The 17154-nt window shown below is 49.7% G+C and overlaps 1 protein-coding gene across 1 annotated transcript in view; it reads left to right on the forward strand.

Moving 5' to 3' along the window:
• LOC311233490 (A disintegrin and metalloproteinase with thrombospondin motifs 2-like) overlaps nt 1-17154 on the forward strand; it is a 414816-nt gene that overhangs the window by 213785 nt on the left and 183877 nt on the right. The window contains exons 5-6 of the mRNA XM_084320457.1: nt 16931-17014; nt 17122-17154. Of these exons, the coding sequence (XP_084176583.1) occupies nt 16931-17014; nt 17122-17154 (117 nt within the window). The remainder of the gene's footprint in view (nt 1-16930; nt 17015-17121) is intronic.

Here is a 17154-nt window from a genome sequence, read left to right on the forward strand (position 1 = left end):
CCAGAGGCTGCCATTCGGCTATTCTCTCCCCCCTGCACGTTCACCAAGTGTGTAGAGACCGCGCTGGAGCCTCTATGTTGTCAGGGTATACGAGTTATTTTCTATCTCAACGTCATTCTGCTCCTCAGCCGAGGAGGAGGTCGCCAGGTCTCATACCAGGCTGGTGGTGGAATTCCTCACCAGTCTGGGTTTTGCTGTGAACTGGAAGAAGAGTACTCCTCTTCCCAGTCAACAGGTGGAGTACTTGGGCTTGGTTCTAAGCTCAAGGCCCATGAGGGCAACCCTCTCGGAGCGGCGGCGAGTGGATATTCTCGACAAGCTCAGGGGGCTCCGTCCTGGCAGGGCGGTTACGGCGCTGTCTGTGATGCGCCTACTCGGTATGATGGCATCTGCTCACTCTGTGGTCCCTCTTGGCCTCCTCTTTATGAGGAGGATACAGAGGTGGTTTTCCAGTATGAAAATAGACCTGGTGAGAGGCAAGTGGAAACGACTGAAGGTTCCCATGTCAATACTGGGGTATCTCGACCACTGGGGGAGGACTGGTACCCTCACCAGCGGGATCTCCATGGGCAGCAGGCTATCACATGTCACGGTCTTCACCGACGCCTCCCTCACGGGATGGGGGGGGGACGTGTCGGACCAACGCAGTAGGGGGCAGCTGGATGTGCCATGCTACCCGGTCTGCACTGCATATCAATGTGTTGGAATTGAAGGCGGTCCTTCTGGTCCTCAAGCGGCTCGGCCACCTGGTGGTGGGCGAGCACGTGTTGGTCAGGACGGACAACACGACGGCAGCATCGTATATCAACAGACAGGGTGGAGTATGCGCCATCCGTCTGCACCGGGCGGCGGTCGAGCTCTGGCTATGGGCGTCTCTCAAGATGCGCAGCCTGAGGGCGCTCCACATCCCTGGCAAGCAGAATGTGGGCGCGGATGTGATGTCGCGGGGCGGTCCTCATTCCGACGAATGGGGACTACGTCCAGACATAGTCAGGCATGTCTGGGACCGGTTCGGGGAAGCCACGGTGGATCTGTTTGCGAGCAGACAGTCTCACCAGTGCACCTTGTGGTTCTCGGTCAGTCGGGGGGACAATCCTCCCTTGGGGGTGGATGCCTTCTCGATGTATCCATGGCCGCCCGGGATTCTGTATGCGTTCCCCCCCATATACCTGATAGCTCAGCTGCTGGAGCGGATACGTCGGGAGCACAGAACTTTGATCCTGATCGCGCCGGACCGGGGCACGGCTGTGTGGTTCCCGGTTCTGATCCAGCTCTTGGTAGCCCCGCCGTGGCCTGTTCCTTGGTCACCGCGGGCCCTCTCTCAGGCACACGGATCTCTGTGTCTGTTTCTGTTCTGGGACAGCCACTGAAGGTTTGGCTGCTGAGGGGGTGAGTCTGGAGGGGATGGGTCTTGACCCTTCTGTGGTCGACACCATCCGAAACGCGCATGCTCCCTCCACTATCGCGGTTTATGCGGGTAAGTGGCGTACTTTTCAAGAGTGGTGTAAGGTGGGGGCCTGGGACCCGGTGTCCTGCCCCCTGGACGCTGTCATTTCCTTCCTTCAGTCTATTTTGGGTAGACTGTCTGCCTCGACGGTGAGGGTATATGCCGCAGCTATATCCTCTTGTCATGTGGGTTTTGAGGGCGTTACATTGTTCAGCCACCCTCTTGTCACATTGGTTGTGCGAGGGCATTGCCCTTTGCTACACGTTGGCTGGACAGGTCCCCCCTGGGGGTGTCAGGGTGCACTCCACTCGTGGAGTGGCGGCCTCTGCCGCCTTGTTAGGGGGGGCCTCGGTGGAGGACATCTGTTTGCTGCGGCCTCCTGGTCCTCCCCGGGTCCCTTTGTTAAGTTTTACCTCATGGACATGACTGGGGGTTCTGTCTCCCAGGCGGTTCTGAGGTCTGGGACCTCCCCTGCATCCCGCCAGTCGGTGGGCTAGCAGGGGTGTGTGGGTGTGTGCCACGGGGTGCTGTGTCACACGTGGTCCCGCCTGTACTGTGCGCTTTTAGGGGTTTCTGGTTCGCCTTTTTTTTCGCACTTTGGTGGAGTTGACTGCCTCCCCCCCTTCGTTAGGACGGGCGGGTGGACGCGACTCCCCTCCTCCCTGGTAGTGGGGCTTACAGGCCCTCAGGGGGTACATTTGTCGGGTCACGCGTCTGCTCTGCCCCATATCTCATAATGACAAGAGCGAGACGCGATGACAGTATGATAATATAATGAAAGGTTATCCTATAACCTAGTTATATGAATACTGGCAGAGCGTCTCGCTCTCAGCGCCCTGAGATCCCTTGGTTGGGTTTTCAATGTTGGAAACTTTTTTTTCCGAGGAAGGTAGAGTGTGACCATGTCCGGCGTCTTATAGGAGGACGCTGGGGCGTGGCCTGGTCACGTGCATGGGTGCATATTGTTTGTTCATGAGCACAGTAGGTGCTAGGAGATAAGAGTTATCTCATAATGGTAAGAGCGAGACACTCTGCCAGTATTCATATAACTAGGTTATAGGATAACCTTTAGTTTTTACATGTAAGGTGAGCAGCATTTATACATATGACAGAGAGGCACTACTCGACATACAAGATTTGATGATCACACTAAAACTGGAGTTTTTACATGTGATCTGCATCCTCTCCTGATGCGTTACCATGGTGTTGTGCGCTCCTCATAGACCTAGCAGCTTTTTAGTTATTATGCTGTTTTTTTTGTACAGTTTTACATGTAAGGTGAGCAGCGTCTATACATATGACAGAGAGGCACTACTCGACATACAAGATTTGGCGATCACACCAAAACCGGAGTTTTTACATGTGATTTGCATCTTCTCCTGATGCGTTACCATGGCGCCACGGACGGCTGCTGTGTTGTATACATAATGACAGAGAGGCACTACTGTAACTGAGGGGTACAATTCCCTGACTGTATTACTAGATATGATACTTACTACCACTACCTTTGTACTTAATATTCGGCCACCCAGTACACGGCATAAATATATTATCATGAACACTCTCACGTAGATGAAACGGATCCAACACAAATGTACGAATTAGAAACAGGTCTTTATTGCCTACACAGCGATGGTGTGTAGACTAAACACTTAATCACTTAATTACATTTATGAATTGAAATAGTATGCACTTTTATGGCAAGGAGTATTCGTCGGTATATCAATAGATAATGTCCAATCTCTGAAGGCGCAGGTGGTAAATATACGACCTGGAATAGTTAAGGAATAACAGCAATGATACTTTAATGATTATAGGCTGGATACACTAGAGGGGGTTAATCCGGTCGCTTGTAAGCCGACAGGAGTAGGAGGGGGGGGGGGGTAGAATCCAGCTGCCTCGTCCGGCCAAGGGTATCCCAGGAGAACCCACTGTAGTGCCGTTCAATGCGCCGGCGATCCTTGGACCACAGATGAAAGCAGGTGGACTCTTTGTGGGCCGGCTCTCTCCGGTCCACGGGGGAGAGATGTGGAGAGACCTCGTCTTGCAGAGCGTCTCCTCACCTTGTGTCCTCTCCAGGGGGGGGGGTTCCAACACACGGTAGTGTCGGGGGTCTTTATCCATAGAATAATCAAAGTATCCAAAGCATAATCCGTGCCTGGGAAGGCGGGCTGTCGTCGGTAGAATAATCCGGTATACAGGTCCACTCGCTCGTCGGCTCTGGGGTTCCTCGGGTGCAGCTTCACATAGGGTCAACCACCCTGGGTAAGCAGCCAGTTCTCTGCCCGAAACGATGGGGTACTGACTACGGTAGTATTCTCACCGCACGAAGCACTATATATTAACAGACTATTATTAGCTTAATAGACTACGTCCAACTCGACAATATAGTGCCAAATATGACTATTCAAATATTAATATACACGATGTCTCAATACCGATGGTAGGCGAACTTGGCCTTACTCCCACACGTGGCATCGCGGGGAGGCTTTACGTCTGTGACTCTATTGGAGGGTAAGAAACTGGACTGAAAAGAAAGTCCTACTTTAGTAGCGCAGTATATATACGCACTATGAACAAATAGTCCCATTAGTGGTGCGGTAGCCAAATTCCTACGCGGAACTAGGACTTGTTCGTACATGTCGAGCGGTACGTTTGAACTGGGTCTGAGGGGTATGGCAGCCTGGCACCAAGGTCTCGACCAATAGTAGAATGGAGACTATTATGGGATGTTCAGTAGGCTAGAATGGATATTCAATGCATATTGTACAAGGAATATACAAGGGATATCAGGGAATATTAGAGAATATACAAATACAATTAAATATATATATATAAATAAATATATATATTCGGTTTAATCTGGCCCTTCACAACAGCCACCCCCTGAATAGGTCCCGGACCTAATCAGTTAAACAGAGACAGATTAATCGCGTTGTCTATTTACACATAAGGGTTTGCTGTAGGGGTCAGTCAACTTCACAAAGTCATAGGGTTGTAGGGTCATGGTCATCATCGATTGTGTCTGGGAGTCGAGGCAGTTCTATGAGCCTTGCCACGGGACGGGTGTAAGTGCGACCCTGGACGAGCACTTCAGCTGCTCGGACCTTGCCGTCGGCACCGGTGATCACTTTGCTTACGCGGCCGGCCGGCCACATAGCTCTGGGCAGTGATTGATCAATAATCATGACGACTGTTCCTTCTGTCAAATTGTCTCTCTCCTTTACCCACTTCTGGCGGGTCTGTAGAGACGGTAGGTAGTGCAGTAGGAAATCGTATTTCTTTATAATCAGCTCTGTGACCTTGTGTCAGCTGTTCAATACGATCGGGTATTTAATGTCATCCGGTAGATTGGGGGCTCTGCGTAGGCGACCACCCACTCTGATGAGGGTGTGAGCGTCGCTCTCGGGGGCCAGATGAATTAATCTGCTGTCGGATGGGACGGGCTTTCCTCCCTGTAGACAGGCCAATTCATCGGGGAACGAGTCTCTCTGGGCTCGCTGCAGTAGAAGCAATTCTGCTTCCTCGTAGTTAGCTGCTGACATATCAGCGGGGGACTTGCACTCCGGGTGGTACCGCAGGAATGTTCTTTGTTGTGCACTCTCTATGGACGTGCAATCGTTTATGTTAGGGTCGGTGGAGGCTACGGTGCTCAATCCACAGAACACAGACTTCTTAATTTCCACCTCCTCTGGACTTGCTGCCCTCGGGATAGGCATGGGCCACTGTCCTTCCGGGAGTCTTAGGAATGCGGGGCCGTCACTGTAGACATTGCGACGGGTGAGGTCATCCAGGGGCATCCCCCGGGTGATGACGTCAGCTGGGTTCTGTTTTGTATCAACGTAGCGCCACTCTGTTTCTCCGGTTAACTCTTCGGTTAAGTCTTGAATCTCGGTGACTCTGACTCCCACGAAGACTTTGTACTTGCATGAGTCCGATTTGATCCAGGCGAGTACCGTCGTGGAATCTGACCACAGGATTGTTCTAGACACCGGTATGGTGAGCTCACGTTGGATGAGCGTGGCTAGGTGCGCTCCGGCTAGGGCTGCGCAGAGCTCTAGACGTGGGATAGATTGTTGCTTGCGTGGGGCTACTCTCGAGCGGGCGAGGACAAATGCTGTGTAGATCTCTCCCCCTTGGTCTTGGGCCCGCAAGTAGGCTACTGATCCGTATGCGACCTCTGAGGCGTCACTGAAGACGTGCAAGTCCATTTTACATGTCTCTGGCCTCACCGTGGGTGGGAAGTAGCTTCGGCGCATATTAACGCCTGGGAGTGAGTGGAGCTCCATCTCCCACTCTCTCCAGGTGGATGCAAGGTGTGCGGGAATGGGGTCGTCCCAGCCCTGGTCCTTGTCCCACAATGCTCGTACAATCATTTTTGCCCTGGTGGTGTACGGTAGAATACATCCTAGCGGGTCATATTGTCGGGCGAGTGTTGTGTACACACTCCGTCTGGTGGTCGGCGCCGCCGCCGGCCTTCCCTGCTCCGTAGTCAGGGGCTTGTGTCTGTAGTGAAGCGAATCTGTTTTGAATCGCCACACCAATCCCAGGGTCATCTCCTGGGCTTCTCCCGGGATTGTAGCCATCCAGGTCTCGCTGCTGGCTGCCTTGTCCTCGGAGGAGAGGCTGCGCAGTACTTGCGGATCGCTGCTGGCCCACTGCCTGAGATCAAAGCCGCCTTTGATCAATGAGGCGCGGAGTTTAATCAGGAGAGCCTCGGCTTCTTCCTGGGTTGAAAGGCTTTGTAGACAGTTGTCTACGTAGAAGCTGTTCTTTACGCTGTGTCGGACCTCTTCGTCCGCTGCTGGGTCCTCTGCTACATGTTTCTGTAGTGCAAATGTCGCACAGCAGGGGCTGCACGTCGTTCCGAAGGGGAGGACTTCCCATTGGTAGATGGCTGGGTGCTCATCTCCTGGCTTCTCTCTCCATAGGAACCGTAACAGGGGCTTGTCCGCCTCTACTAATCTCACCTGCAGGAACATTCCTTTAATGTCCCCGCTGATGGCCACCTTTTCCTGGCGGAAGCGGAGTAGAACGCCGAGTAGGGAGGGGCCGAGTGTGGGACCGGGCAGTAACTCTTTATTCAGATTTTGGGATCCGATCTGGTAGCTGCAGTTAAATACTATGCGGTCTTTACCGTTGTGATGGACCTTGTGGTGGGGCACGTACCACGATTCAGTGGTCTGGTCAGCCTCTTTAATGTCCATCTTTGTGACGTGTCCCGCTGTGATGAGCTTCTCAATCTCAGCGCGGTATACACTCTCTTGGGCGGGGTTCTTGGCTAAGCGCCGCTCCGTGTTCAGCAGGTACCGTTCTATGGCGTCTGTCTTGGCGTGGAAAGTAGGCATTCCTTCTCGCCGCAGGAGTGGCGTGGCGTATCTCAACACGCCGTTGACCGGGACTCTCTTGGTCCCTGTCTCGAGGAGGTGAATGGCGTAAATGTCATCTTTAGAGCGAATGTCTTTCTTTCCATTCTTAAAGGGCATTTGTTCCAAGCTCCATAGCCGCTCTACGTGTTGCAGGAGTGCGGTTTCTCCCTCTGTGACTCGGGAGTGGAGACATCTAGTGGCTGTACTTCGGTTGAGAGATTTGGCGAGCGGGCCTTGGAGAGTCCATCCCAAACGGGTCTCGACTGCTGCAGGACAGCCTCGGGGTCCGGTATGAACCCGGTCTATCGGGACAATTAGGTCTGCATGGTCGGAGCCTATCAACAGGGTCGGCATAGCATTGTCTATGAGCGGGATCGGTAACTTGCGCAGATGTGCATATTTCTCCATCAGCTTGGCGACGGGGTATGTGTACCGCGACAGTCCTATTTCTTGGCTGGTGAAAGCGTCTGCAATCTGGTACCGTCGCTCAGGCTGGCCGCTTGCTGCGATAGAGAATGAGACATTCTCGCCCTTTATCGTCTTCAAATCTCGTCTTATTGTCCGAATTGTCATTTGGGTTTCGCTTCCCCGCAGCCCTAGCTGGGCCGCAGCGGAGGCGAGCAGCAGGGTCTTCTCTGACCCGTCATCGAGGACGGCGTAAGTGTCCAGGACTTTATTCTGGTAGCTTAGTGTCACACGCACTACTTTTAGGAGTACTCGGGCTCCACTGCTGCTGGCGGGATCGATGTACATGACGCTCGCTTTGCGGCTGGATGGTGCAGGTGAAGGGCGCCGTCTGTTACTGTCGTGAAGTATGTCCAGATGGGCTCCATCGCACTTGGTGCACCTTTTCTTTAAGCGGCATTCGGCTGCCATGTGTGAGCGCGCACAGCGAAAACAGCGCTTGTTGGACTTTATCCATTGACCTGCTTCCTCCGCGTTCAGCTTGGGGAAGGAGTCACATTGCGCTAGCCAGTGTTCTTTCTCACAGTAGGGGCACACTATCTTCCACTTCTCCGTTCTGGAGGGGGTACTGTGGCTCCTGCTGCTCGGTACTGACTCCGATTGGTGCATCACAGTCACCGATCTTCTTCCATCATTTAGTCGTCTGGTTCCTTCTCTGGAGCCAGGGGTGCTCCGTCCGAATGTATCTAGCCGTAGGCTGCTGACTTCTCTCGCCAGGAAGTCTGCTAGATCGAGGAGGTTCGGTTCGGGGCCATTCGGGTCTCTGTGGTCCCTCTGCCGCCTAAAGCGCTCCTGACGAGCGGGCGGCAGTTTCTCCAGGATCCTTTCCACATTTGAGTTGGCGTAAAGTTCATACTTCCCCTTCTCTCTTTGCGCTCCCAACATCCCTACCAGGGACTGCACTCTGATGGACAGGTCGTCCAGTGCTCGATTGTCTATTGCTGGGGGTAAGCGGTCGATGTGTCGGATCTCCTGGATCACGTAATCCCATATGCGCCCATACCTCTGGTCCAATGCTACCAGCGCTGCTGTGTATGGGGTGGTGGAAGTCGCGTAGGCGAGCGCTATATTATGTGCGCGGGGCACCTTTAAGTGCTGCAGTAGGATGGCGTATTTGTGGCGTTCATCCAATACATCCACCAACATGGTCTCCAGACACATGCGGAGTTCTGTATACTGGGCCCGGTTCTCTTGGGTGAAGTCGGGTACCATAGGCGTGCCAATGTATGACGCTGACTGTGGATACATCGGCGAGCGTTGGGGGAGAGGCCTCCTAGGCGAGTCTCCTCCCGCTTCTTGGTATGGGCTGGTACCGGCAGTGTACCATGGCCCGCTTGTCCAGGTGCTGTTCCTCGGTGCGGGTCGTGCGTCGTGCTCACCCGTGTATAGAGTCGGGGGTCTGTAGCGCAGCTCCGCGGGAGTATAGCCTGGGCTGTACCGGACCTCCTGGTCCGGTAGAGTGTTGTGCTGTCTTCGGGCGTGGTTCTCCTCCTCTTCCTCTTCGTCTTCAGTTAGGTCATCCAGTGCTTGTAGTCTCTGGTTTAGCCTCTCCACAGGATATGCTGCTCCTTCCCGGTTGCTAGGTCTCGCTTGGACCGGTGGGGGGAGGTGGTCTGTGGGGGGTATAGACCTCGTCTGTTGGTCAAGTTCAGGGTTGTTTACTCGGCTAGGGGATGCCGCCCTGGAGGTGTGTCTAGACGAGTTCCTGGAGCCTCTGGCGGAGGGAGAGGGTGTTGTCCGTCTGATCAGCTGTTCTATTAGTTGCGCTTGCTGTCTGTCGCGCTCTGCGTCCCGTAGAGCACCAGCAGCTGCTCGCTGGCTGTCTGCTCGGTCTCGGGCCACATTCTCTTCCCTCTGAATGCGTCTTATTTCTAGACGTATATGCTCTTCTTCGCTCCGCTGCTGGATCTGCAGTCGGTCGCGTTCAGCAGCGGCGTTCAGGCTGATGAGGAAGGCCTGCTGTAGGGTCCTCTCTGCCTCGCTGGGAGAAGGCGGTTGTATAGGGGAGCCTTCCCTCGGGGTACTCCTTGCGGAGCCTTGGAGCTCTATCTCCACGGTGCTCTCCCCGTCTTCTTCCGTGCCGAGTTCTCTCTCGGTAGCGTTGTATTCCTCCCGGGACTCATCGGGGACTACTTCTTCAGTACTGGCGGGGTGTGAAGTCATGTCTGGTTCCCACTGGTCCCCACGTGAACTTGGTCAGTTACATTAGAGCCCGTAGGGGCCTCTATGGTCGGGGTAGTCTGGGCGTTGGGGTTAGACATACTTTTACTTTCTAGTTTTACCGCGTTTACTGTTAGTAGAAGACTAGGTTGTTGACTGACAGCGTAAGCCTCTAAGTACTGAGGGAGCCGTCGTTCGCGCTGCGGGCGTTGGTTAGGAGGATCGTTTCGTGGAGTGTTCATAATAGGCCATTTCAATATTAATAACACTATATTAATATTACACTGATTACCATCCGGCTCGAAGGACCAATTGTAACTGAGGGGTACAATTCCCTGACTGTATTACTAGATATGATACTTACTACCACTACCTTTGTACTTAATATTCGGCCACCCAGTACACGGCATAAATATATTATCATGAACACTCTCACGTAGATGAAACGGATCCAACACAAATGTACGAATTAGAAACAGGTCTTTATTGCCTACACAGTGATGGTGTGTAGACTAAACACTTAATCACTTAATTACATTTATGAATTGAAATAGTATGCACTTTTATGGCAAGGAGTATTCGTCGGTATATCAATAGATAATGTCCAATCTCTGAAGGCGCAGGTGGTAAATATACGACCTGGAATAGTTAAGGAATAACAGCAATGATACTTTAATGATTATAGGCTGGATACACTAGAGGGGGTTAATCCGGTCGCTTGTAAGCCGACAGGAGTAGGAGGGGGGGGGGGGGGGTAGAATCCAGCTGCCTCGTCCGGCCAAGGGTATCCCAGGAGAACCCACTGTAGTGCCGTTCAATGCGCCGGCGATCCTTGGACCACAGATGAAAGCAGGTGGACTCTTTGTGGGCCGGCTCTCTCCGTGGAGAGACCTCGTCTTGCAGAGCGTCTCCTCACCTTGTGTCCTCTCCAGGGGGGGGGTTCCAACACACGGTAGTGTCGGGGGTCTTTATCCATAGAATAATCAAAGTATCCAAAGCATAATCCGTGCCTGGGAAGGCGGGCTGTCGTCGGTAGAATAATCCGGTATACAGGTCCACTCGCTCGTCGGCTCTGGGGCTCCTCGGGTGCAGCTTCACATAGGGTCAACCACCCTGGGTAAGCAGCCAGTTCTCTGCCCGAAACGATGGGGTACTGACTACGGTAGTATTCTCACCGCACGAAGCACTATATATTAACAGACTATTATTAGCTTAATAGACTACGTCCAACTCGACGATATAGTGCCAAATATGACTATTCAAATATTAATATACACGATGTCTCAATACCGATGGTAGGCGAACTTGGCCTTACTCCCACACGTGGCATCGCGGGGAGGCTTTACGTCTGTGACTCTATTGGAGGGTAAGAAACTGGACTGAAAAGAAAGTCCTACTTTAGTAGCGCAGTATATATACGCACTATGAACAAATAGTCCCATTAGTGGTGCGGTAGCCAAATTCCTACGCGGAACTAGGACTTGTTCGTACATGTCGAGCGGTACGTTTGAACTGGGTCTGAGGGGTATGGCAGCCTGGCACCAAGGTCTCGACCAATAGTAGAATGGAGACTATTATGGGATGTTCAGTAGGCTAGAATGGATATTCAATGCATATTGTACAAGGAATATACAAGGGATATCAGGGAATATTAGAGAATATACAAATACAATTAAATATATATATATAAATAAATATATATATTCGGTTTAATCTGGCCCTTCACAACAACTACTCAACATACAAGATTTGGCGATCACACAAAAACCGGGGTTTTTACACAAAGATCCTTTGTTCATACGAACTACAGCAGACCCGTTCAACGCGGTGCTGCCGGGAACAAAAAGACACAGACGCCGAAAGCGGGGATGCAGAGCCGGGCTTCTGGTGAGACTGAGAAAGCGAGCCAATCGCCCCCCACTCCCCAGCATTTTGCTTGCTAATGTACAATCTCTGGAAAATAAACTGTGCGAGCTGAGAGCAAGGATATCATTCCAACATGAAACGAGAGACTGTAACATTATATGTCTCAGAGATCCTGTAACCATAAGTGAATGCTACCACCATAACCATGATGCTCCCGTCTTCTGCCCGAGTGTGACCGCGGATTAATTGAACAACCAACACGGGCCTGACACCACTACACCAAGCTGCGGGGACCCGCAATGGACACCACCGGGAGCGGATAACGTGAAACAACTATCTGGGAGCAACGCTAGTAGTTCGCAGGTATGCTTGAATCTCAGTTTCCGTGCACAAATTGAACAAATCAACCTACCTAATCCTGTGGAGGAAGAATCAACCATGTGACCAGGAGGACCGGACGACACACTGGACTGAAGGGATCCGCGGAGGAAGCCGGTGGCAGAGGCTGAGGACACGGATAACTACGGCACCCACCCCGCTGCCTCCATGGGGAGACTTGACGAAGAAATTCGGTGCAGCAACATCTCCAAGACATTCACCAGACCTGGCAGTAACTCCCACGGTGCCAGAAAAGTTACATTAATTACTCCCACCTCTCCACACGTATCCACAGCGTGCCCATCCAGAAATCATTGTGATTGCCCGTCTCCGTCTCGGCTCGACCAGAAATACGACCACCAAACATTAGTTCCCTACTGATCACCATGACTGTAATGTTACTGATGGTACCATATGTACAACAAATGTTAAAAAACACACTATGAACCCAGCAATAAAAAAATGAAAATATTGCACTTCATCCAGTCTGTAAATAGTGCTAGAGTTGTATGGGACCCCCGTGCTAAGCCTAAAGGCCTCTTAGCGGGGCACTTGAACATACACAGTCTCATCCCAAAAAGTTACCAAATTAAACAACTGCTGATAGAATCAAATTTAGATTATTTATTTTTGTCTGAAACCTGGCTTCACTCCAACTCCCCAGCTGCTGCTTTAACGGTACCCGGCTATAATATATTCAGAAAAGATTGACCAAATGATAGATGGGGAGGAGTAATGTTCTATGTTAAAGACACCATCCACTGTACCCAGATCAACTTTACAAATGATGATCTGGAATGCATTGGTTTAAGCATTACCCTGTCCCCACAAATGTCATTTATTGTCCTAGGCAGGGCCGCCTCAGGGGGTGTGCGAGCAGTGCGGTCGCACAGGGCCTCGCGGGAAGGGGGGCATCGCACAAAAAAATATATATATATATTTTTTTATTATTTTTTTTTATTTTTTTATTTTTTTTTGCGAGGCCCCCCTTCCCGCGAGGCCCTTTTTCATCACAGACCTAAAATCTAGTTTTGCTTATATGCTTATATATTTCACATTAGACACTGGCTCTGCGGCTCTGCAGATACACTATTGGAGTTCTGGGGCTCTGCAGCAGACATACTATTGGTTTCAACGAAGGGAGGGGTTACATGTGTACAGTCGGCCGGCGTGCGTCAGCTGCGTCTGACTATTTCGCGCGTGCAGCATTGGAGGTTATGCCAGCCAAGACGAAGAGGACGGTCGTTCGGCAGATGGACTGAAGATGAAAGTTGTTGCATGTTAGAAAGTTCAGTCAGGCTAGCCATGTCGGCTTAGCTAAAGGCAGGGACAGCTAGTTAGCTTTAGCTACATTATAATATCGAGTGCTAACGTGTGGTTCAGTCGGGATAGCCATGTCGGCTAGTAGCTAAAGGCTAACTAGCGTTAGCTAACCTAGAGAGAGCGCATGCAGCATTGTTATGCCAAGATGAAGAGGACGGTCGTTCGGCAGATGAACTTCGTCAACTCCACGCGGTTGTCTCCATCCTCTTGGAAGTTTGGTGAGTTTTTAATGCACTCTATTCTATTCCCGCCGTGGAAATCTCTCTCTCTCTCTCTCTCGGGCCGGCTAGCTATCGTGGCTAAAGTTATGTTGGCTAACGTTATGTGGAGCCAGCGGGCCGGCTAGCTATCGTAGCTGACGTTCTGTTGGACCAGCGGGCCGGCTAGCTATCGTAGCTAACCTTATGTTGAGCTAGCGGGCCGGCTAGCTATCGTAGCTAATGTTATGTTGAGCTAGCGGGCCGGCTAACTATCATAGCCAACGTTATGTTGAGCTAGCGGGCTGGCTAGCTGTCGTAGACGTTATGTTGAGCCAAGCGGACCGGCTAGCTAACGTAGCTAACGTTATATTGAGCCAAACGGGTCGGCTAGCTGTCATAGCTAATGTTATATTGAGCCAAAGCGGGCCGGCTAGCTAACATAGCTAACGTTATATTGAGCCAAACGGGCCGGCTAGCTGTTGTAGCTAACGGTGTGTACCTGGTACACCTCTATTTGCAGTTAGCCTATTTAGCTGATGTCGGCCGTTGGCTCCTTGCTAATTTGTTTTCTCTGGTATAGACCCTCTTCTCTTTGGATTTACGTGTTGATCTTTGTCCTTTTGGATCTATATATATTCATGTTGCCTTTGTGAAGTTATCTTTTCCTTCTGTTTTGTTCTTCCATTAAAAGTTGAATATCCTTTAGGGGCTCATCTTAGCTGTCTTGCTTATCTCTCTCTCTCTCTGTCTGGACCACAGACCCATCTCTCTCTCTCTCTCTCTCTCTCTCTCTCTCTCTGTCTGGACCACAGACTCATCTCTCTGGACAACAGACTCTCTCTGTCTGGATCATCACAGACTCTCTCTCTCTCTGAGCATTGCATTGCTTATAGTTGTCAATTGTGTCCGTCAGTTCATTGCAATTTTTCCTTCAGTCACATTTAGTTTTATCCTGCACCTGGCCTAAAACAGGTTGGATGTGCACACAGCTGCACTACTGTGTTTGTAGCAGAGCAACCATAGCTGAAGCCTTGTAAACAAAGACATCAACACTAGAGTGTGTACTTCTATCCACAGTACAGCCAAAGCATTCCCATTGCTAGGCAAAAACTCCACCTGTTTTCTACACTGCTTCTTCCCTTGCTGGATTTTCTGCATTACTGCCACTTGTACATGTGTGTTGTGGAGAAATTTGTACAGTGTTACAAAGCGATAACACTGTATATTGACTGTAGAATGGGAGCTCTCTCTCTCTCTCTCTCTCTCTCTCTCTCTCTCTCTCTCTCTCTCTCTCTCTCTCTCTCTCTCTCTCTCTCTCTTGCTATATGTTGACTGTATCATGCCCAGCCTCGGGCAGCGCTATTATTTATTATAATTTTTTTAACCTTTAGGGGTGGGGGGGGGGGGGGGGGGGGGCTCCGCGTTTAAATCTCGCACAGAGCCTCGCATTTCTCCCTGGTCCTAGGGCTCTACCGACCACCGGATTCAAAAGCCATCTTTTTTGACCAGCTAAACTCTATACTTAAAGAATGTAACCTTGATAAAGAAGTACACCTAATGGGAGACTTCAACATAAACTGGGAAGATAAACATGGAAGACAAGCTCTCAAGAAACTCACAACCAAATTAAATTTTGTGCAGATGGTCAAAGGACCAACCAGAATAACAACCAAATCCCAGACCCAAATCGATCTGGTGTTCAGCAACAAACCAGAGAGGATCACTAAAACATAAAATGTTGTCACTGGCCTATCCGATCATAACCTGACTCTAGTATCCAGAAAACTATCCAAAAATAGATTTACTCTGTCTACCTCCAAAAGACAAACCCATCTCAGAATACCAAAGGCTGATCAAGGTGACTTTGATGAAGCAATAAATAAAATTGATTGGAGTACGATACTAACAGGAGCAGATGTAGAAACGGACAGTCACCTGTTCCGCTCCACCATCAAGACCACCATGAACAGTTTCCTAAAATAAACTAAATCAAAACGTGGACAAAAGAGCACCCTCCCCTGGATAAACGACAGTATAAGAAAATCAATGAAAGATAGAGATCAGGCCCTTAAAATAGCTCTCAAGTTTAAAAAAGAGCATGACAAACGTAGATTTACAACCCCTGAGGAACAAAGTAACAAGATAACTGAGGCAGGCAAAGGCAGCTCTCTTTATTGGCATTAGAAATAATAAGATGATATGGAATAACATAAAGAAACTGACAGGGAAAGACAGGAAAAACACAGGAAAAATATTATAACTTAAAATAAACGGTTGTGTAACACAAGACCCCGAACAAGTAGCGACAGCTTTTAACACCTACTTTGTTGAGTCAGTAAAAACACTAGCCAGCTCTCTGCCCACTGATGTTCTACATACAACACCAGTCGATGAAACACAACCTGTCTTCTCCATGAAGGAGACTATAACTATAAGATAGTTTAAGCGTTCGCAAATATCCCCGTCCTCCCATTGATTAAAGCGCTGGCCTACAAGCCCTAATTTGGTCATATCCGGCCAGCTCTGAATGTGTTAAGAGGTTAACCAAGTACTGTATAATGATTAATCAGTGTGTATATACAACCTCACTCTCAGTCAAGCTCTGTCCACCAGTCAATTTCCATCATGTTATTGCAGAAAAATGGGGTATAAGTAGAATGTTTCCTCACCTCTGAATAATTTGACGACAATCACCCCCTTCTCTGCAACAGAGTTAAGTCCAATTTGAGTGACGCCAATTGTAGTTGAAACCGGACTCATCGATAATATAATAATAACTTTATTTGTATAGCACTTTTCATACAGAGGTTGCAGTTCAAAGTGCTTCACAACAGTAAAAAAATACAGGCATAAGCGGGCATAAAAAAGATAGACAGGTAGCAAGGTATGGCAAATCACAGTGTTTCACATTAGGATCTAGCATCCCAATAGGCTCTCCGCTTACAGTTTTCAGTAACACAAATAATAAAAATAGTTTAAAATGATTCAGTTTAAAAATAGTCTAAAAATTATAAAAATTGAACAGACATAAAAAATACAGGCATGAGCGAGCATAGCAAGGTATGGTAAATCACAGTGTTTCACATTAGGATCTAGCATCCTAATAGGCTCTCTATTCAGTAATACAAATAATCACAGTGTTTCAGTAAGAAGTAAAAAGTGCAATAACTGACCCATGAATTTGATAGGCAGGGTATGGTAAATCACAGTGTTTCACATTAGGATCTAGATAATAACAGATCTTCTGATCAAAATAGGTTTAATAGAAAAAAAACTATTATTACAATATACAAGTGGTTTAAATGAGCTTTGACTGAGATGAATGCTCTCCTTTGGCCAGCTAGGAGACACTGAACAAGAGGAGTGCTCTCCTCTGGCCAGCTAGGAGACACTGAACAAGAGGAGTGCTCTCCTCTGGCCAGCTAGGAGACACTGAAGAAGAGGCGGATAAGTAGATAGGGGTAGGGGCTGTAGCCTTTGGCCTCTCAGCTAGGTGTGAACTAATTTATTGTTTGGGACAACCAAAAGGGATTCTTCAACACTAGCTTCTCCCCTCTCCTCTCTTCTTTTCTCTCCTGTCCTGTCCTCTCACCTCTTCTCCTTTATCCTCCTCTCCTCTCCTCTTCTCCTCTCTCCTCCCCTCTCTCCTCTCCTCTCTTCTCCTCTCCTCTTCTGTAATACTGTATCTCTCTCGTCTCTCTAACAATGTGTGTTAATTCTAGGTGTTGTTAGGAGTTGACTACTCTGTGCTTCACTTCCACGGCCGAGAACACGTCCAGAGATACCTGCTGACTCTCATGAATATAGTAGGTAGTAACACACACACACACACACACACACACACACACACACACACACACACACACACACACACACACACACACACACTTTAAAGTATCTCTCTCTCTTCCAGGTAAATGAGATTTATCAGGACCGCACTCTGGGG

Source organism: Notolepis coatsorum (genome assembly GCF_963971535.1).
Source record: "Notolepis coatsorum genome assembly, chromosome: 8".
In the NCBI taxonomy this organism is placed as follows: domain Eukaryota; kingdom Metazoa; phylum Chordata; class Actinopteri; order Aulopiformes; family Paralepididae; genus Notolepis; species Notolepis coatsorum.